This window comes from Sardina pilchardus, chromosome 9 (assembly GCF_963854185.1).
Source record: "Sardina pilchardus chromosome 9, fSarPil1.1, whole genome shotgun sequence".
Classification (NCBI taxonomy): Eukaryota; Metazoa; Chordata; class Actinopteri; order Clupeiformes; family Clupeidae; genus Sardina; species Sardina pilchardus.
In genome coordinates this window covers 20,504,689-20,526,116 of record NC_085002.1, presented here as the reverse complement: position 1 = coordinate 20,526,116, position 21,428 = coordinate 20,504,689, and the positions used below count along the sequence as shown (strand labels likewise).

General features: G+C 42.2%; 2 protein-coding genes across 2 annotated transcripts; both read left to right on the top strand.

Moving 5' to 3' along the window:
• Positions 1 to 1,441: 1,441 nt before the first annotated feature.
• Positions 1,442 to 10,283, top strand: arl8ba (ADP-ribosylation factor-like 8Ba). The gene is made up of 7 exons (XM_062546260.1): positions 1,442 to 1,647; positions 5,398 to 5,478; positions 5,702 to 5,775; positions 5,950 to 6,043; positions 6,631 to 6,698; positions 8,883 to 8,953; positions 9,096 to 10,283. The coding sequence occupies exons 1-7, from the start codon at positions 1,525 to 1,527 to the stop codon at positions 9,143 to 9,145; spliced, it is 561 nt and encodes a 186-aa protein (XP_062402244.1). The 5' UTR covers positions 1,442 to 1,524; the 3' UTR covers positions 9,146 to 10,283.
• A 580-nt stretch (positions 10,284 to 10,863) lies between these two features.
• edem1 (ER degradation enhancer, mannosidase alpha-like 1) lies at positions 10,864 to 20,893 on the top strand. Its single transcript, XM_062546259.1, has 12 exons — positions 10,864 to 11,424; positions 11,913 to 11,985; positions 12,622 to 12,725; positions 13,102 to 13,273; positions 13,541 to 13,724; positions 14,804 to 14,978; positions 15,536 to 15,656; positions 16,077 to 16,247; positions 16,563 to 16,636; positions 16,960 to 17,056; positions 17,536 to 17,712; positions 18,032 to 20,893. Exons 1-12 carry the CDS (start codon positions 10,961 to 10,963, stop codon positions 18,119 to 18,121), a joined length of 1,902 nt encoding a protein of 633 aa, XP_062402243.1. The 5' UTR covers positions 10,864 to 10,960; the 3' UTR covers positions 18,122 to 20,893.
• Positions 20,894 to 21,428: the final 535 nt, after the last annotated feature.

Below are 21,428 nucleotides of genomic sequence, written 5' to 3'. Positions count from 1 at the left end.
AATAGGCAAAGGAGGTGGTGAGATTGGCAAAATCCTTCATGCACACCAAAGTTCAAAACCTTAACAGATGGCCTGTTATACGTCATGTTGATTGTAGCTAGAACGCTTAGTTTTTATACTTGTCAGCAACCTGCCAAAAGAAAACTGTCCGCATCTATTTTATGTAGATTTGTACTCACATTTGGCTAGAGCCAGGGCATTGTCGACAGATATTAGACATAGGCCTTGAAATTGTATTTTTTTTTTAAAATAATGAAAATCATTACATTATAGTTTTGATCTTTCTTGAAAATTAAACAAAACAATGCAAAACAGTATACAATGACAAATAGGCCTATTTAGATTGGACTACCATATATTAATGCCGGTAGCCTACTTGGAGAGTCAATTCTCTGAGGTGGTAGGCTTACTCATTGTGAACATTTTGAGAACCACTGGCTTAAATTTGTCTCCTGTCTAAACTATGCTGTGGTCTGGTCTAGTCACCAACTGATTATGGATTGAAGAAAAAGAAGAATGAATCTGAGGTGTCATCTCGTGTGTGGGTGAGATTGATGGTAAACGTGTGAGTGTCGACCTGCGTGACATCTGGGAACCCAAATCATCCGTCCGATTTGATAAAGCTCAATGCCTAGCTACTTGACCTAGTATTTCTAGACCACACAGGATACAGTTTTATCTTTTAAATACACAGTTTGAAAGTTGCAACACGTGATGTTAGATTGCTATCTCATTTTTAGCCTACCCCAAATAAAGACTTCTGGAAATAACCCAACATTAGGCTACTGAAAGCTACCCTGCCAAAGAAGGACGCACATGTTGGTTGGTTTGTTTGTTTCTTTCTTTAAAATAGCTTTTTGCAAATATGGATTTTACAAACAGCTGCTTCAGCGTCAAGCGGTTAGGCCTAGGCATCTTAACACCATAGGCTAACTGGACAAAAATGATCCAATTGGAACTCCGAATTTTATTTTTATTTAGCCTAGCCAGTTCAACTTTTAAACATGCGGTGATTGTGTTCGTGCGTCGGTGTTCACACATGACCGCATTTTAGCATCATCTATTTGAATCATTCGAAATGTTAGACCTTGACAAAGATCCACACGAGGACATGTCTGAAAGCATCTAGTTATTATCTGATTAATGACTGATCTCTGAACCGCTGCACCACTGATAATTGCAAAAGCCACAGAACAGGCTATCTAGCAGCCTAAACTCAGTGGTTTGCTGTCATCTTGCCTAGGCTATTGTTTTACATCTGATTATGTAGGCTAAATTGTGTAGTGAAGTATATGATCTAAATTGCTTATAACCTCCATGGTGAGATGAGCAAAACCACAGACAGCAAAATCTTACTTGCACACAGACCGGCTGCGCTGTCCGCATGTCGACGCAAAGGAGCACGCAATAAAAACATATCGCGAGTCATATGACAAGGGCCAGTTCCTTTTCACTGCACATTGCGCTGTTGGAGGAAACTGTTGGCAGTCTCAGTGTTGGGAAGCCAACTACCAATATTGCAAGATGTTGGCTCTAATTAATCGTCTTTTGGACTGGTTTAAGTCCCTTTTCTGGAAGGAAGAGATGGAGTTGACTTTAGTCGGACTTCAGTATTCGGGGAAAACAACATTCGTCAATGTGATTGCTGTGAGTTTAATCTCGACCTGTTAGGTTAGCATTATGATAAGCTACTGTTAGCTGGCCACCTTTTTGTAGATAAATGGCTAACATATGCGTGATCGTTAGGATTCAGTTGTTGTAATCATCTAAAGGTAGTCGTCCACATATTTATTCAACCAGGACAGTGGTTTAATGTACTTGTTAGTACGATTCTTGCACTAAGTTTGTCGCTTCTGTTTTAGAGTTTGTTGACATGAAACTGTCTAAGGCCCCAGATTAACATGAGCTAGATCATTTAGCTTTCATTGGCTAGCTACTTGTGAAGCCTGGTAGCTAACTGCCAACCAACAGACCTAAAGTTGCTACGTGTAAAGTTACATGACAGTTTGGTAATTTAGTAAACATTAGTCTACTATAGTTACCTGAGACCATGTTGTAACATGACGAGCACACAACAGGCAATTGATAGTCTGTACGTGCAATCTCTGTTGACATCACAGAATAGCTAGCAAGGTAACTTAACTCACCGGATAGCGTTAGGTAGTTGGCTATGCTAAAATGCTAAATGCTAACTTAACAGTGCTATGATGGCCTCGCTCTGTTGTGTATTTATAACGCAATCTGATTAGTACAGAGCCTGTCAATAATCTATGTCTTTAGAAAATCGTGTTGGTACTTAAGTCACTAGGATAATGGTGCAAAGTTTGCTTCTGCTAGTATGCTGGATAGCTGTGGCTACCTAGTCTCTTCTGCTGGCCAAATGTGTTGTTTTAGCTGGATGACGTTATGCTAGGCTAGTTAGCTAGCTAACTTTTATCCAGCTTCACATTGTCATGCTGGACAGCTCACATAGTGCTAGTCATGGAGTTGGTGATAACTCATGGTATTTTGGGATATTTTGTAACCTTAAACTAGTATTTTGTTACTTGCACCTTACCTTCCAAAAACTTAAAATGTAAGTCATGTCTACTTAGGATATGACTGGGCAGTTAACGTTAGTTTAATCACACTAGCACAAAAGATCGGGCGTCTCCTTGCGTCATAATTTCATCTGAAACTTGAAACTGTTTTCATACTCATAAGCACATGATAAACAAACCGGCCAGGATGGATTTTCAACACTGAAACTTCTTTACCCGCCTCCATGTCAGAATCAGTCAGATGCGCCGCTATATTGTAGCAATTAATGTTGGCCACTTATGCGTAGTATTATTGTTTAGACAGGTTACTGTCAACACCATACTTTGAATAATCAAAGGGTTATTTAATCATGGCTGAATAATCAATCATTATCATGCTTAATGACGGGCAACAGCTTAAAACATGCGACCGGCTGACTTAATGGATGACAAGTAGCAGACAGGTCATTCTAACCTGACAGGACATGCCTACCATGACAAAGCACACAAACAGATAGAACTTTATCAAAGAGGTTATTGAGTATGAAAAGCAGGTGATGTTGAGTGTGGGGTTAATGTAGTGTACATGTAGTAGAAAAGGTCAGATGAATGCATTAACATATATTAACATGTATTCATATTTTAAGCAACTTGTAAGATGAGGAATAACAATCAAGCTACATTGCAAAGTTGACCTTTTAACAATGAATACTGCAATACTACAGGAAATAAATTCTACCACCAGAGGATGAGAGGGCAGATGTTTTAAGTACTAGTCAAAGTGTAGTCGAAGGAGATAGTGGTAGAAGAATAGGGAAGTATGGAAGAAGAAAAGGAAGTGCATGGTAAAGTGGATGTTTGTAAGGTGGTTTGTTTGTTTGATGTGTTAGTAGAGGAGTCTACTCTGTGAGGTGTGAGACGACTGAGAGGGATGCCCCTGCACTGGTTGCACTTGGTAGGCCGTTTCACAAATGAAATTCGTGTGAAAATAGAAGTCAAGAGAGTAAAAAATGCTGTTCAAAGATCCAAACAGGTGGTTCTCACCCTGGGGATTTCCTCTTTAATAGACAGATTGACTGACATGTAAACTAAAGAAAGTTATTCAGTGATAGAATATTGTTTGAGTTGTTAAAAAAGTGTTTGTTTGTTTTTTTCTCAGTCAGCTCTCTGCCCCCCCCCTCCGTGTGTGTGTGTGTGTGTGTGTGTGTGTGTGTGTGTGTGTGTGTGTGTGTGTGTGTGTGTGTGTGTGTGTGTGTGTGTGTGTGTGTGTGTGTGTGTGTGTGTGTGTGTGTGTGTGTGTGTGTGTGTGTGTGTGTGTGTGTGTGTGTGTGTGTGTGTGTGTGTGTGTGTGTGTGTGTGTGTGTGTGTGTGTGTGTAAGGGCAGACTCATTGTGAAGTGACTCATAGTGAAGGACCCTCCTTTCCTGGGATCGTACTATAATGAGTGCTGTTCCGTGACGTCTGATGCTCAGCTCACCAGCCCTTCTGATTTCACCTAGTCATGGCCTGTTATAAGATGAGGAAGCTGAAACGGACTCTCTCAACGTGAAGAAGCCTACACAGAGAGCTAGTGGTAGCACCTGGTAGCCTAGATCCCAATTGGCCTTCTGTTGATTTTTGTTAAATGCCGAATCAGACCTCTGGAGACCTCTTCACCATAAATTGAATTACAAACACACGCACTAAATGAAGCAACAGCACAGCTTCTTCCTGTTCTTGCCTGGTCCTATCAGTAACTGCCAGAATAATCAGATGTTACACACAGAGCACACTTAGAGATTAGTTGTGTATGGCTATGTTTGTGAATTTTGGTGAAGAAATCCAAAACAGTCTACTTTGGATATAATTGATAACCCATTGAAGGGAAACTTTGTTAGTGTGCAGAAACGTTGAGTCAATCTCCCAAAATTGATTAGCCTAGGCCTATGCAAGAGATAAATGTTTCATCTCTGCAGTGGCAAGCTAGATAAACAGTCTATCTCATTCATCGATCACTTAGAAACAAGCAGGCCTTTTTTTCTTTTTTCTTCAGTGATTGTAACATGCCTCTTTGAAAATGTCTGTGTGTATGGCAGCATGACCTCTTGAGATGAGTCTGTGCGGGTGATTGATCGTAACTGTGAAGTGACGGTGATATTGTTGTTCCAGGGCTTGTACATGCAGCATAAGCAGCCAGAAACACTCAGCTGGCACGCCGTACTGTAACAAGACGAGGAAACACAGGGGGCAGCATATTGTGCCAATAGTGTGTTAGGGCACCAATTTAGTTTGGACTTCCCACTGAGCCACTGTCACAAGACTCAAAGCACTCACTTCCACTCAGCCGCTTGGCGTAGTCAGGTGACACATCAGTCATGTGCCTGGAGCCAGACAAAGGACTGCTCACTCACTCACTCACTTGGCTCCTTATTGAGTTGAACAAAAGGAAGCTCGCCCCTGTGACCTTTCCTAAGCTGCATCTCACTAGCTCCTACTGATCCTTATCAGCAATGCTTACTCTCCTCCTGCGGTTCTTCTGGAAAGTCAAAATGGCACAGGCAGTGATGCCTCTTTGATTATTAGTAACCTTTATTAACCGCACTTTCCCCCCCATATTGCTTTACATAATGTTAATATGTAATATCAGTGACAAGGAAAAGGAGACATGTTCTGGTTTTGCCCTGTAGTCAGGTTACATATTTTTCTGTGAAGGATCGATCATACTGAAGCTATATCCACTCACAACATTAGTCTGCTTGGTACCGAAAATCTTCACAGTGTTTCAACTGAGGCAGTAGGCAAAAGGTCTTTTACAAAAGTGACAAACAGTTTGATTGGACTGAACATTGCCCTCTGACATCCAGTAACCAGCATCTGATTTCCCCCCTTTGTGTTTCAGTCCGGTCAGTTCAGTGAAGACATGATACCTACTGTGGGATTCAACATGAGGAAGGTCACAAAAGGAAATGTAACTATTAAGGTATGTAACTTCAGCAATACTTGATGGTGACCTTATACCAGTTGTCATACACGGTCGCTTCAAGCAGGCATTTAGCTAAATTTAGCTGATTTTACAGTTGCTCTGATATAGGAAGTTCTTATTTGATGGTTCCAGCCTTGCATAGGCTGCGTCATATATATACATATATGGGCATTATCCTGGGACACATGACAAACTCATGTTTTGTTGTTGTGATCATCAGATTTGGGATATAGGAGGGCAGCCACGGTTCCGCAGCATGTGGGAGCGGTACTGCAGAGGAGTCAATGCAATAGTGTAAGTAGATGACCCCTTGCACCATTAGGTCACCTGCCTCCCATCAGACCTATGTAATAAGTGGCGCATACATTATGATTAACTGTATGGGAAGATACGTGACCACATGTTTCATTTATGTTGAATGCTGCTGATGTCCGAATGACATTAAGACTGAAGCTTCCTACCCTACAGATACATGGTTGATGCTGCAGACCGAGAGAAGGTAGAAGCGTCCAGGAATGAGCTCCACAATCTTCTAGACAAACCTCAGTTACAAGGAATTCCAGTATGCAAGCCTCACTCACTCACACCACACTACTTTGTAATATGCAGACATCATATGTGACTCTTCAAAGAGAAATCAGTCGCTTTGCGCTCAGCGTTATTTTGAGAAAATCCACAATAAACAAACCTCCGCGTTAAAATGTTGAATTTCACGTTTTTACACAATTTGACAGTATACGGTCTACAGTTTCATATCGTGAACTAATTTCACAGAAAAACATACGTCGTGACTGTTAAACCCAGCAAAGATTCAACACATTTGCAGTCATTCCCGTTGTCCACGCAGCTTAAAAAGGTGATTTTCTCCTCTTCTGGCATATAGTGACAGGAGAACCATGTCAACTTTGGATGCGGTTATCTTAGCGATAGTTTGTGTAATACCCTCGATATACATATCGTTGGAAAGCTTAGTTATTGGCCGTTCATGTGAGCACAATAACCTCATTTTGTAAATGTTACCGAAACGACTGGTTTCGCTTTACAGGGTCACATATGTGCTTAGAGTAATCTGTCTGTTTACTCATTATAACCTTGAGACTTATTGGACTGTCCTCGCTCATTGACTCTCAATTACTGCTGTGTTTGCAGGTATTGGTGCTCGGTAATAAGAGAGATCTACCTAGTGCCCTGGATGAGAAAGAGCTCATTGAGAAGATGTAAGTAAAATGAAATAACTGCTTTGATGGAACACTGATCAAATACTTGAGCTCTCATTTCAGCGTGAAATGTCATGTTCCTGGTCCAAAGTTGTAAGCTTACTGTGGTAGCAACAGGCTTGCTTGTATTCTGGTTTTAGACATGGACTGCGTATTTAGAGTCTCCGTTTTGGAAGTCAGCCAGTGTCTTTCACATAGTAGCTGTCTTCTGCGGCTTCACACTAAGTAATAATGTTAACGCAGCACGTAGTCAGGCAGCTAAATTTCATTTGGAAAAGGAAGTGGTTAGAGGTAAGCGCAGGTTTTACTGAAAAGCACACTCCACATTTTCACTTGTAAGTGACTGACAACTAGACCCTTACTCTGCGTTCCTCAAAAAAAAAAAAAACCAGTTTACGCACACTGCCTTTTTCACCAGCTCAGGCTGTCTTAAACTCTGCCAATATATTGTGCTTGATTTTGGTTATAGGTATGGTGACATTATGCTCTGACATGGAACTTTTGATTGCATTGATCACAAGCCATCTTTGCTCAAATTGGATCCGTCTTATCTGACAAAAATGTCACATTTCCTTTTGTGGTACTATGTTGCATTTCTGTATTAGCAAGAAAGCAGGAGCAAACCTGTGTTAATAGTTTTGCAATTAATGCAATTTGTCTACCTAGGATATCCTTCAATTAGCACATATCCTGGAACGCTTGAGAACATTTTTATTTAAAATGTTAAACCCACTTGAAAAACTGATGTCTTGGATGAGGTACCGGTAGTCTGATTTCTCTGACTTGAATAAAAGCAGCAATAAGCAAATGTTTTCCATGTCATCTAGGTAGGTAGACTAAAGCAGAAGAAACAATGACGCACCAACTTCTGGAGTAACTACTGATCTGAAAAGAGCATGTCGCGTCACTTATGACAGAAGATGAATGGTTACATTAGTAACCTCATTTCATCTACAAAAACATCACAACCTTTTATTACAACCAAGTTATGTAGTCCTCATTATGTAGGCTAGACTGCTCACTGCTTTCCCCAAGACTCTGGGATATTCCTTAAAATCACTATGTCTACACATACCAGCAGCCTAGTATTATGCTAATGAATGGCCTTTGTATGGCCACTCTTTCTGTGTTGCCATCTCTGCCAGCTGTTGTCACTAAAACTTAGTGCCAGTGGTAGTCAGAGTTGCACTGATGAAAATGTGCCAACATGCTAACTGGTGTCTTTCGGCTATGTACTGAAGCTGGAAATTTAATGGAAGTTCCAGTTTAGAACGACAAGATCACTATGGGGAACTACTTGTGTATATTCATCCTTCACATGACCACGTTTTATGAATATTCGTTTGTAGAAGACGGGAAAAACTACCTAACTGCCTATAAAGTATACCTCAGAAAGTGGCAAATTGTTCTAGTTGTGTAATAAACTGATTGTTTATCGGTGGGATAAAGGATCAGGATAAACAGTGAAGTGTGTTAACGCCTCCTCAATGCCCTGACAGTGTACAAGAACTTAGTCAGGGGAAGAAAGGACGGATGAGGGATCGTTACAAGTTGTGCCATGTCACTATCTATATTCCACAGCCAAATATATACCTCCTGCGCTGGAGGTAGAAAGTGTTTTTGTAATAGTGATCTTTATAATGGTTGTTTGCACCCTGTGATTCACTGATCTTCCATGTTTGGGGAAGGTTTATGTCGGTTTTTCAGTGTATTTTGGTTGTTTCAGTTTAACCACCCTTATCTAGTTTCTTGTCATGTGGAAAAGGTATTCTCCAAAAAGCACACACATACTGTACGTCACAAGCCACAGGCCTGCTAGTGTCGTTGACTTGAAGATCTCTTACGAAAAACAGTGCCATCTAGTGGTCAAGGAGTGGAGTGTCAGTGTTGGCTTTTACTCTGTCCTCATCCTTATGATTCAAGTTTGTTTGATCTCTATGTAGAGATGTAAAAGTCTTGCCACATTTTGGTTCCATCCATTCACTTAATGCGGCACAATTCTTAAGAGAGGTAGATGAGCTAATTAGTGAAATCCCACGTGTTAAGCACACAGGCAGAACCAAAACATGGCAGGACTTTTACTCTTTGAAGCCAGGCTTTTTTCTCTGTCTCTGTAACATTGTTTCAGGAATGTTTCAATCACGTTTGTGGAAGGAACTCATTCTCTGTTATTTTTCTCCCAAGGAATTTGGCAGCTATACAGGACAGGGAGATCTGCTGCTACTCGATTTCATGCAAAGAGAAAGACAATATAGGTAAGACCTATGACAAGTCACTTGGTTGTCATTATAGCAGTTGATGCCAAAAATTGTTTTTGGAGGTAATGTACTGTGATGATTGTTCCATCACTTGGGAATGGTAGTCTCCCACTAACGGTAAGCGTTTTCCACTTCACAGATATCACGCTGCAGTGGCTGATCCAGCACTCGAAGTCACGAAGGAGCTGAGAGAAATCCTGGGAATAACAAACAAACTGCATCTCAGCTGTTTCTGCTGCCATGTTCTTCTCATGCCACTTCCTGCTCACTCTGTGACGTACCGTTTTCCATTCTGCACACTCATCTCACCGCCCCATCTCCCAGGCTCTCGCCCAATCCCGTCTCGCCGTGATCCTCGTCCCTCCAGTGTTTTTTGTATGTGCCCCCCCGACCCAACCCAACCCAACCCATCCCACTCCAACCTGTGGACTATGCCCCTCAAGTCTTGACATCAAGAGAATGTTAGCCATGTGCTAGTTCAGATAGTCCACTTCAGGAAGCCAGTTGGTAGTCCAAAGTTGAAGCCCAAAGTGGCCTCAGCCACCTTCCTTTTTTTTCCCCCTCCTACGTATCCAAAGGTTGTGACGCTCCCCTCCATGACCCTGTGGCGGGCTGGATGAACCACTCGCCCAGGCTCTCTGGCCACTGTCCTGAGGGGATGGGGCTGTGTGCAGACCAGGGGGAGGTGAAGTGGACTTGAATGCCTCTTGTCATGTTGTGTGTAATCTGTTTATGGGTATTGCCTTTTTTGCCAAATGGTGTGTGTGTTGCCCCGAGAAAGCAAAACGATACAAAAAAAGAAAAAATAATATGAATAATAATGACGTAAGAGCAAAGAAGTAAATGAAACAGCCCAACTTGTTGGGACTATTAAGGTTTTTATTTAAGGTGAACATACGTGAGAGTAATTTTGAAAGAACAGATGTGTGAATGTATGAAAGGTTGAGCTGAGGGCTACCTTTGATGGTGATGTTTGTGAGGTGTGAACTGGAGTATAGGCAGAATTTAAAGTGCCTTGTGCAAAATCCCTCACCTCTTCTGCTACAACCGCTTACCAGGTGTGCCTGCCTGGCCTGAGAGGTTATCACGTAAAAGACATCTTGTCTGTTCAAGAAATAAAAAGGCATGCTTTTAAATGTAGATCATTGTACCGTTGTCATTATCAAATTTACAAAAAAAAAAAGACAAAATGAATCCGCTATAAATTCTGTGTAAAGTTCAGTTCATCAAGTAGCCAAGTATTTGGAACCCCACCATTATCAATGCACTTTTGTAAATAAAACAACAGTAAATAAACAGATTGTAGTGTATGAAAGATGTTTCATTACTTGTATGTTTGTTTGTTATGATTTTATCAAAATTGAAGAATACATGGTGCACAATATGCAATTTCTAATATTATGTTCCCCAAAACACCTTTGCATTATCTGTACTTGTAGCCTATTGTGCTCAAGTATGACACCTCTGAAACTGAATCTGCCAAGACTGCAAAAAAAGTAACCTTTTCAACAGCCATGTTTTGATTGAAATTGGCTACACAGTCAACATCTGCAGCCTCAACTGTATGTCAACTGCAATTGAGAATTTTGGTGTAAACATTCAATAATGAGCTTGAGTTGCTGCCCATCATATATTAAAATGACAGCTGCAGTGTTTTCATAACATTGGGCCACTGACAACGAGTCAGTCGTCTTCATTCTTATCAGACACACTTGTGGCTTTTTCATTGGCCTAGAGGCTCAGTCATTTCTCTGAAGAACTACATGCCACGACAACTTTTCAGAGCACTGCTGTTCAAGGCCTGTCATAAATCGACACTCAAAACGGCCAATCCCTGGCCAAGGTTTGACTATTCAACGTCTCAACCAATCAACGTGGCTACAATGGGAGAGGCTGGTTTGTTGACAGGATGTGGTGTTGAGAAAACTACAATCTGAAAGCTAGTAGCTAGGTACAGTGTGACTCGAAGTAAATTATGAGTTTTAATGTGGGCTTCAGGCAAAGATGCAATGGAGGTCAATAGTGCTGGGTTTGCTTTTCTTAAGACTGGCTCTCAGTTGTGTTTTATGGCTCGCGTTTGGGTTGGGACCTAGCTGGGGGTTTAACTTCCCCATCAAATTCAATTTTAATTTGCACAAAATCGAACTTCTGAGGGATGGCGACCGAACATCCTCAATGATTAATACATGGTCACAGAAGACATATGACTCTCTGGATAACCCAGGAAAGACCTGCTCGAAGGTTGGAGAAAATTCTCCCAAAAAATCTTATCTTAGTTTCTTTGAAGATGGCAGAGACGAATATGATAGGAAGTATAGCTCCTTCCCGGACACTCTCAAGGCCGAAATGAAAGGTTTAGCAAAAGACATGTTCTACTTTGGATATGACAATTACATGAAATATGCATTTCCAGAAGATGAACTGAACCCGATTGATTGTCAAGGAAGGGGACCTGATGTTTTCGACCCGTAAGTTCAGTCTCTTCACCTGAACGGAATTTTGAATCGGCGCATGGTTAGCCGATTAGATTAGCTTCTTGGCTATTGATAATGGGCAGCTAATTACCTGGCTCTGACTGTGTTGCGCAAGATAGGCCTATTTCATGGATAGGTTAACTAGCCTCATGTTTGTATGTATGAGTTGATTTGGCATTTAAGGTAATGTTTTAAGAAACCGAGAGCTTTTTAGCTTCCAAGCTGTAATTGTAGCGCTCGATTCCTAGCCAGGATAGCTAGGTATGTTAGCTTTCCTAGAGTGCACAGTATGGTGTGATATACTGTAGACCTGAATAGATTTCTTGTAACATTACAGAGCACTTTAACTCATTTCTTTATGTCCCCTGATTGCAAAATCTTGCAATGACCTTAGTTCTGTAAGTCTGAGAAAGGGGTGGAACAAGTTTGCCCAAACTAGAATTAAATGAGTGTGTGTTGCTGATAAGAAACACTTTTTTCAGGTCCAACATCAATATCAACGATGTTCTGGGAAACTACTCTTTGACTCTTATTGATACATTGGATACATTGCTGGTAGGTGATTCTTGTTTTCTTATGGTTGTTGCACAGATAAGTGCCACTATGAAACAAACCCTCTTAATTGCACCCCTTATAAATACCTTACTTTTGATGTACCTTTATAAGGTGTACTTAAATTGTCCTTAATTACCCCCTTTATGACCAAATAAAGGGGAACCCCTGACTTGACACCTTGATTAGGTGCACCTTAAAATTACATTTGAAGTCTGTGTTACAAATGAAGGGTCACTTAATATCAATGAAGTGGTTTTGGTATGTTTTCAGTGGTAATTTAAGGCAAATTTGAGTACATCACTTTTCGTAGTGTATCCCGCGCAGGCTAACATGGTTATTATAATCTCAAATAAATCTGCAGCAATACAATTTAAAGCAAACTCTAGCTTGATTTCTGTCTTTCCCCTCTGACAAGGCAGAGATGTGTGGTGCTGATGAGTATTCTTAGCTCTAACTTAAAGTTAGATGTTGGCTGTTAAACTGAGAACAATTAAGCTACTGGAATTTCTGAAAGGCCTATGTCTCTTACCTACGTGGCTGATCAGGACAATGTTGCACCTAGGTCCTGCACATAGATAATATTGGAAGTGATGAGTATAATGCCAGTAGGACTTTCAGCCATGCCTTTCCCCCTAGATTCTTGGAAATGTGTCCGAGTTCCACAAAGCTGTCAAACTGGTGATTGACACTGTGTCCTTCGACAAAGACTCAACTGTGCAAGTGTTTGAGGCCAACATAAGGTTGAACATTATTTCTCATCTAACCAGTAGCTCTATCATCATGTTTGATTGTTTTTCTCTGGCAGTGTTCAGGTGACTTCTCTTAATTTCTGAGGTCATTAGTGAGGGCTGTGTTTAAATGGCGTTTTACTGGCCAAATTATTTAGATCACTGCATGTTATAAGAAGCAATGCACTTGCCATCTCTAAACCATAGTTGTAGCACTCTAATTCCACTCTGTACACACATCTCATTTCCAAGCTTCATATCAGATGACCGAGTTCTTCGGAGACCAGTGATGTGCAACAAGCACTCATTCCAATTTGTTTACCTGTGCAGACATTACAATTACGGCTAATGCCACGTTGGCCTTCCTCTTTCTATTCCCCACCCGTAGGATTCTGGGCAGTCTGATCTCCGCTCACATCCTCCTGACAGACTCGCACCACCCCTTTGGAGACGTGAGCCTGGAGGACTACGACAACGAGCTCCTGCACCTGGCACATGATCTTGCCGTGCGACTGCTTCCAGCCTTTGAGAACACTGGCACAGGCATCCCCTATCCCCGGGTACACACCTGCAGCACAGATCTCACTCTACAACATCTGTACAGACTGTAACCAGTAAATTTTTACCGTGGATCTCGGTTTGACCTTTTTAATGTGTTCAACGTGCTAAAGCTGTTAGTAGCACACAACGATTCCTCCGTCATTTTTCTATCTCCAAATCTGAACCAGGATGTTTGTGAGATTTCTACACGTACTAGATGCTTTGGACAAACGTCTGGTGGCTCTATATTAAAATGATGATGTGTTTTTGTGGCGTTGTGGCTGCAGGTGAACCTGAAGAAAGGCGTTCCGCCCGACAGCGTGAACGAGACATGCACCGCCGGAGCGGGGTCTCTGCTGGTGGAGTTTGGCATCCTCAGTCGCCTGATCGGAGACTCCACCTTTGAGTGGGTGGCCAGGAGGGCCGTGCGTGCGCTCTGGAGCCTGAGGAGCAACGAAACAGGCCTCCTGGGTAAGGCAGCACTCCAGGATTGCGCTTGTTTGCATACACTTTCAATCTGTTTACTGGCAGTACTCCCCTAGGAATGTAGCCCAGACGAAGTGAAACTGTGTGGTTGAGTTGGCCTGCTCCTTTTTTCACTTACTCATCATCAGAGGACACATTTGAGGTCTTCATTTGCATGTACCACACTAAAACAGACTTGGTAAAACAGTCTTGGTAAAAACCTACCACTTGAACTACAATCTACTGAGAAGGCATGCAAACTTGGCAAAAACCAACAATAGCACATTTGGCACTGACTAAATGGGTACTAGCACTCATGCCTTTTTAGTGTGACCTAGTTGAAGATGCATAGTGAACAGTGTTTTACATTTACAGTACATAGTGAGTTGCCTAGGCAGCAAGTTGGAATGACCTTGTTTATCTGTGTCACATCTGTCACATTACCACATACCATGAAAATAAATGTGAAGACGGTACCAGTATTCTTCACTACACAGCATGCTTCTTAAAAAAAGGGGGCAGATTGCATACAGTCTCTTTTTAAAGGAGAAATCCATTCATGAGTCCTCATGTTCATGCCTCATGCATGCCCCTTTAGCTGTTGGAACTAGAGACTCAAGCTAGGTAAAACCCACATTTTTATTCCGTACAGACAGTAGCCTCGGTGACCTCGAGAAACGGAGATCCATGAGAAAAATTGCAAGATTTCTCCTTTATCCCCATTATCCATTGACCTGCTGCACACATCAACTCCCATGAAGAATGTGAATGTTCACTTTTGCAGTAGACAGTGGTGGTAGTCAAGTCTTTGTATTAGAAGGTGTCTAAGATGTTGGACGTGCCCCTCGATGCTTGACTGGTTCATTCAAGATGCTTCTTTTCCACTTAGAGCTTCTTTTATCTATATATAGTATATAAGTTTTTTTTATACAGCGATGCTTTGGAAGTGCTGTAAAAGAACAGTCATGCTAAAAAAGCCATTTGAATCTAATTGAATTGAATTTAATGGACTTCCCCCAATGTGTTCACTGTTCTTATTGTCAGTCATCTGTGCCCTCTTAACGTTTGCTCCCTTCTCTCCTCAGGTAATGTGGTGAATATCCAGACAGGCCAGTGGGTCAGTAAGCAGAGTGGCCTGGGGGCAGGGATGGACTCCTTTTACGAGTACCTGCTCAAGTCCTACATCCTGTTCGGGGAGAAGGAGGACTACCGCATGTTCAGCGCAGCCTACGAGAGTATTCAGAGCCACCTCAGGAGGGGGTGAGTCAGTCAGACACAACAGGGCACGCTGGGAGGTGGCAGTTGGCCGTGTGCGCGTGCGTGTGGGTGTGCGTGTGTGTGTGTGTGTGTGTGTGTGTGTGTGTGTGTGTGTGTGTGTGTGTGTGTGTTTGTTTACAACCCTTTGAAAGTATGACAAATTATTGAAATGGAAGAGAAGTATTTTAACAGTGTATGTTGCTGCACTCTCAAGCATTTATGTCTGAAGATGAGTTACAGTATGTGATTGTGCAGTGTGTTCTTGGGCATTTACATGATCAGAATTAAGAGCTGTGGACACCAGTGCCAACATGAGTGCAGCACACTCCGCTTCAGAAATTCAGTTACCATGACCCCATTACTCTCAATTACAACCCCGCACACCAGCGTCAAACTCTGCCGCCACCTCCACTGGTGTGCAGGGTTGTATTGATAATAATGGAGACGTCAAACTAACTGAATGTCAAAAGCAGAGTGCGTCATGCTTGTGTCGGCGCCGGTCCCGGCGATGCTTTAGAGTGTGGAGTTTATGTTTCATGACGACGCGTGCATTTCTGCAGGAGGGAAGCGTGCAATGAGGGGGAGGGGGACCCGCCTCTATACGTCAATGTGAACATGTTCAGCGGCCAGATCATGAACACCTGGATCGACTCCCTACAGGCCTTCTTCCCAGGCCTTCAGGTGGGCACCGCTGCACACATTCAGCTCTCCACTGTTTTTTTCTTTTTCACTCCTTGCACTCAATGTAAACAATGTTATCTGTTAACGCTAATGTTAACGCTCACCTTATCTGTTAAAAAAATTTGCCACATTGTAAGATCATGTAGTCGTAGGAGATTCCTACGTCGAAGACAATAATTTGGCGGTCGTTGAATATGTAACATTACAGCACACGTTCCTCTTCGGTGCCGTTCCTGATCTTTCATATTCGGGCACAGCACTAGAAATTCGTCGTGGCAAAATTGGGCTGAAATCATGTAGTCTGCATAGGCCATAGCCTATAAAATAGGGTGTCAAAATGAACACTGTTTGCCTTCCTTATCTGTAAACTCTTGTAGGCTGGTCTACCTCTTCATATTGTAAGGTGTTTACTATTTGCAGGTGTTGAATGGTGATGTGGAAAATGCCATCTGCTTGCATGCCTTCTATTACGCCATCTGGAAGCGCTTCGGAGCACTGCCAGAACGGTACAACTGGCAGCTGCAAGCCCCCGACGTGCTTTTCTACCCCCTCCGGCCTGAGCTGGTGGAGTCCACCTACCTGCTCTATCAGGTAAGCCTCCACATCCCTCACCTTCCCCCCCCCTCCCCTAAACGGAACAATCGCCTCTCCCACAGGTATGGCAACATTCTAGAGTTGAGTCATGATGGCTGACTAGGGCCTCCTTATCTTCCGTTGCATATCCTTGTTGAATTTCCATTGGGTGGAGTTGTTCTGCTTTGCGTGACTGCAAAGATATTTCCTGGGGAGGAAGGAAAAAAACAATATTTATAGACATTTAGACAAAAGGTTGTCATTGAAGAAGTTCTGTAGCTATTTATAGCTTTCACTGTTGTTCATAAAATACTCATTCTCTTCTTCATGCAGGCAACAAAGAACCCCTTTTACCTGCATGTAGGAATGGATATCCTCCAAAGCCTTGAAAAGAATACCAAAGTCAAGTGAGTTTTTTTTTTTTTTTTTTTTTAACTTTGAAGCATATCCTTTTTAGTGAAAGTGCTGATTTGTTCTCCATAAACTTGCTGATTTATGTATGCAGCATGCAAATGTCTCAAACAGGGGGGAAATAAAAGTAATAGTCAAATATTCTGAACAGAGCTATGTTAATGACCGAAACCATATGAGATGTTCACATGGTTATCTGCTCCCTTTTGTAGCATTCTTTCATTGATGTAGTTTGTTTTGATGATCAGCTGATGTGTCTAAGGTGTGCCAAGGGCATACTCGACCACAGCTAAACTGTGCTTCTGACGTCCTCAAACAGGTGCGGCTATGCTACTCTGCACCACGTAGTCGACAAATCCAAAGAGGACCGCATGGAGAGCTTCTTCCTCAGCGAGACCTGCAAATACCTTTACCTGGTCAGTGCTCTCATCATCTATGGTCAATCCAGCTTGGATCTGTTACTGACCTTTGAGCATGCAGAATAACTGTACTAGAATGTGTGTGAGGCCTGGGAAGTGTTCAAGACCAAACATAACTCCTAGGGAGTTTACAGAGTCGCACAAATTGGATTGGATTCCATACAGAGTGAGTGAGGTGTGGCGTGTTGTAACGATTCTGTGGCTGGTTTTGAAGTTGTAGGTTTTTATTTTCCAAGTAATTGTTATTGTTATAGTTATTATTATACATATTCTTTAGTGGTGCCAGGTAGCACAAGCTACCAAATGTCCAACACAAAAGGTCACCAGAGCACACAGTGAAAGTGTTAACACCAATGATACTTGGTTATAACCTTAAGCTATGAGCCCCTTCAGTAAACAGTGAAATCAGAAGACAAATGAAGCAAAACTTGCAGCAGGCTGTGACTGATGTCTTGGCTCTGTGGCCCCTCACTCAGCTCTTTGACGAGGACAACCCGCTGCACGACTCGGAGAGCCGCTACATCTTCACCACGGAGGGCCACGTGGTGCCCATCGAGCCGCGCTTCCGCGAGCGCACCTGGAGCCACGCGCAGTCCTCCGACGAGCCCTGTGACGACGAGCCGGACCACCATCGCCCTGCCAACACCAGCAACGTGAGTTGTTTTTGAGTTGTTTTGTCGCACCTCGATGAAGGACCTTGGTCCGAAACGTTGTGCTAAATAAACGTTTGGGAGCTTCTATCAGTGTGCGGACCTTTATCATTTCTTTTCCCTTCTTTTTGGTCCTGCACCTGTACTACTGAGACGTGCGCGCCTTCTCTTGTTTTTGTTTTTGAAAGGGCTCAGACTGGAGCAGCGACCGTCTCATTTAGCAGACAAGGCGTTGTTGTTAGCGTAAACACACGCATGACTTGTGCCTGTGTTATTGCTGGATTTTTGTGTGTGAGTAAGTGACTCGTGTCTGTGCCAACAGTGCGACCGGATCCCTGAAGAGCGGCGCTTCAGCCTGCCCCTCAAGAGCATCTACATGAGGCAGATTGACCACATGGTCGGCCTGTCCTAACGCCCCACCGAAGGTCACCTTCATCTCCGCTGCCGCTGCCTTTTGACTCTTCAGGAGAACTCGGATCACATCATGACCAGAGAAACACTTGTTTTGTTATACCTCGACTTTTTCCTCACCCTTTTTTTGTACGAGAAACTAATATATTTTATAGCAAACTACACAGGACACACGTATCCACAGAAATCACTTTCATTTTGTTTTGTTTTTTTTTGTTTTAGTTGTGTTATTTCAGGGGAGACATGCACTAAAAAGCAGACTTTTTTTTTTTTTTACATTTTAAAACAGGACACTCACAACCTGGGAATCAGCAGGTTGTTTTGCCAAGCCTTCTCTGAAAGGTATTTTTGCCAGACGAACTGGTGTGGGATCTCCCAGAGATAAGATGTGCAGTATCATATTAAGTTAGAGCGAGGTGACGTGCAATGCAAAGCAAACATTTTGCACCAAACTACACAGAGCTACATGATGAAACACAGGACTCAATATTTGCGAGGCTGCATTTTTTTTTTTTTTAAAGTGTTGTAGCCGTCATGGACAAAACATGGGGTGGGGGAGACTCCATGTAAAGACTTTTGTGTGCCAGTTTGTTGGGGCCTAATAGTATTTGGCAAACAAATGCTTGACAGTAATTCCAGCCTTATTCCGACTGCTTCAGTGTGCGGTTCAGGAATGTCTTCAGTGACGTGCAGTATATAGCCAAACCTTTGTTCATCATCTTAATCGTATAGCCATTTAAGGACATGTAGCTACTCGCGTGTTGTCTATGTAGGGGATTAACATTGATTTAGAAAGGTTGAGGTGTTGACAGTGATTGTTAGGAATTCCTTTATCACTCAGAAAGCACAAGGGAAGTAAGTCATGAATACTTAACAAAACGTCCCATTCCATGATTGCTGGATGGGCATCCACACAGACTGCAGTCAGTGTGTGAAGTCACAGGTACGACACAGATGCCTGTGCTGCACAACTATTTATCCGGGCAGTCATAGTCTTCCGATTCGCCAGAGAGATGGTTGTTTCGAACATTGTTCAAACCATCTTGCTAAAGCAGACCTCAGATGTCAGTCTTGGTGAAGTGTTCTCTCTTCACAAGTATTTGTCTCTTGGGGAGGGTGGGGGATCTGTCTTTGATTATGTTCTCCACTAAGGTCATTTTGGGCCATTTCTTATTGTGGTGTGTAACATTATTTCACTGTTTTGTCGCTCTGTGAGTTTTGGTCACAGATGCCAGTGTTGGAGGTCATTGAGTCTTTGGGACTGGCAGCAGTGCTATCCCAGGGACAGGTTCTTGAAAGCCATGCTAAGTGCATTAATTCTATGCATCCTATTTCCAGCTGACATATTTTCTGATGGCAGGTGGCTGTATGTCACATGACCATACATAGCACAGTGCCTCTACAGTAATGTTAACTGCACAACCACCTCAATGACCGTGCCTGCAGATTTGGTGGTGTCATTCTGTAATGACAAACATGTAATTGAATGTAATTGTGTGTGTGTGTGGGTGTGTGCTTGTGTTTTGTTTTGTTCTCTCAATCTAACGGACCAGACCTAGTAAATGGTGCCTTTCTCTCATATCCTCTCTAGAATTCTCCCCAGCATGCTGGACAATGCTGACTGTAGTGTACTGTAGACTGCTGGTAGGCAAACCTGCAAGCTGGGGCCCTTAACAAGGCTCTGTGACTTTAGACGTAAAACCTTGGAAAGGTGTTAAAAACAACAGATCTTTTTTTTCTTCCTTCAATTGATGACTTTTTACTAATCTGCAATATTTCTTTTGGTTCAAACCATGTAGTTACGGTTCTTCCCACTCTCCCTGAAGTTTGCCTGTCAGTGATTGAATGGTCCATGAATGCTGTTTTTCTTTTTTTTTTTTTTAAATAAATAACTGTGTCTTAAATATGGAGGCTACAAAACAAGTTGGGTGATTGTTTTCTTAGTGTACATTGACTATTTCAACTATTGATGACTATTCCTTGAATAAAAATGGCTAAATGATTGTAAGTGCAAGAGTGGAAACATTATCAGGATGTTTGTGAGTTATGGTGTGTGTGGTGTTTTTTTGTTAAATTTTATTTTAACCTTTTTAAACTGATATTTGTATTTACCATAGATTATACAGTCCACTTGCTCTCCATAATTGTCGTCTCATTAAAGAAATGTTGATCACTTTGCATTGTGAAATGCAAAATACCTCATGCTAACCCTTCACACACCTCCAAATGATTGTGCTTCCTGTTGAGATGATGTCATAATATGAACTTGTGGAAGACACCCCCCCCCCCCCACCACCCTCTTTTTTTCTGGCTGTTCCAATTAGGTGAGAGGTTCATGCTGTTGCGTTTGTGTGCTTGAAACGCTCAGGTGCAAAAGCAGGAGCTGCCGGCAAGCTGTGTCTAAACTAATTCTGCCTCTTTGCCCGTTAGCAAAGCAAACTGGTTTTGCACATGAGAGAGAGGAAACTCAGGGACTGACGCAAGTCAGGATGTGTTTGTTTTTAAATAAGTACTTGAGGATGTCTTTGGATAGTGATTTGCTTGACTTTGTCTGTCCTTGTTCTGTCTCATTTCACCATTCTGATCATAGGCTAAACGAACAATAGCAAACTTTTTTTTTAAATTTTATTTTTTATGAGTGTTCACTTGCCCTTTTCACTAACCAGCTGTGATTGAGCATCATTTTAATATGCATGCTTTGGGTAACTGATGTACATTGGAGGACATACTGTATGTCCAGAAGTCTTGCAATAAACTAATCTGATTTATTGTTGTTCTGCAGTATTGTGTGTGTGTGTGTGTGTGTGTGTGTGTGTTTGTATGTGTGTACTTGCAATGAGTTGTCTACTGGTGATGAGTCAGTACAAAACCGACCTACCTGAATGACAGCTTCTCTGATATCCTCTTAGTCTAACTTAAGAACAGACACTGGGGAAAGGCTGGGGGTGCCTACAGAAGCTTTATTGGACAACTTTCAAGTACAGAAAATCTCTGCATAACGGAGTGCTGTTAGTTGACTTCTGCATGTCAGAGGCAAGTTTGAGCTACAGCAGAATAAACACTTCAGTTCTCCTCACTAGACGGTACCCCACAACTTCCACAATTCGTCGGTGCAGTATGTTAGAAAAAAGTTACAGAAAAATAGCATTATAAAGCAGTAGCTTGGGCCTCTATTCGTGATTGAGGTCTTGTGGCAATAGCTCGGTTTCTTTTTCTCTCTGTCCAGCTAAACTACTGTGTACTGCCATGCGTGGATCATTCTGTAGTGTGGTATCAATGGCAGGGAGCTTGTATTTAGGTTTTTTTTT

Coding starts and splice junctions, on each gene's coding strand:
- arl8ba (XM_062546260.1), top strand. CDS start 1,525: ATGTTGGCTCTAATTAATCGTCTTTTGGACTGGTTTAAGTCCCTTTTC. Junction 5,776..5,949: donor AGAGGAGTCAATGCAATAGT/GTAAGTAGATGA, acceptor CCTACCCTACAG/ATACATGGTTGATGCTGCAG. Junction 6,699..8,882: donor AAAGAGCTCATTGAGAAGAT/GTAAGTAAAATG, acceptor TTTTCTCCCAAG/GAATTTGGCAGCTATACAGG.
- edem1 (XM_062546259.1), top strand. CDS start 10,961: ATGCAATGGAGGTCAATAGTGCTGGGTTTGCTTTTCTTAAGACTGGCT. Junction 13,274..13,540: donor CAGGCATCCCCTATCCCCGG/GTACACACCTGC, acceptor TTGTGGCTGCAG/GTGAACCTGAAGAAAGGCGT. Junction 13,725..14,803: donor CAACGAAACAGGCCTCCTGG/GTAAGGCAGCAC, acceptor TTCTCTCCTCAG/GTAATGTGGTGAATATCCAG.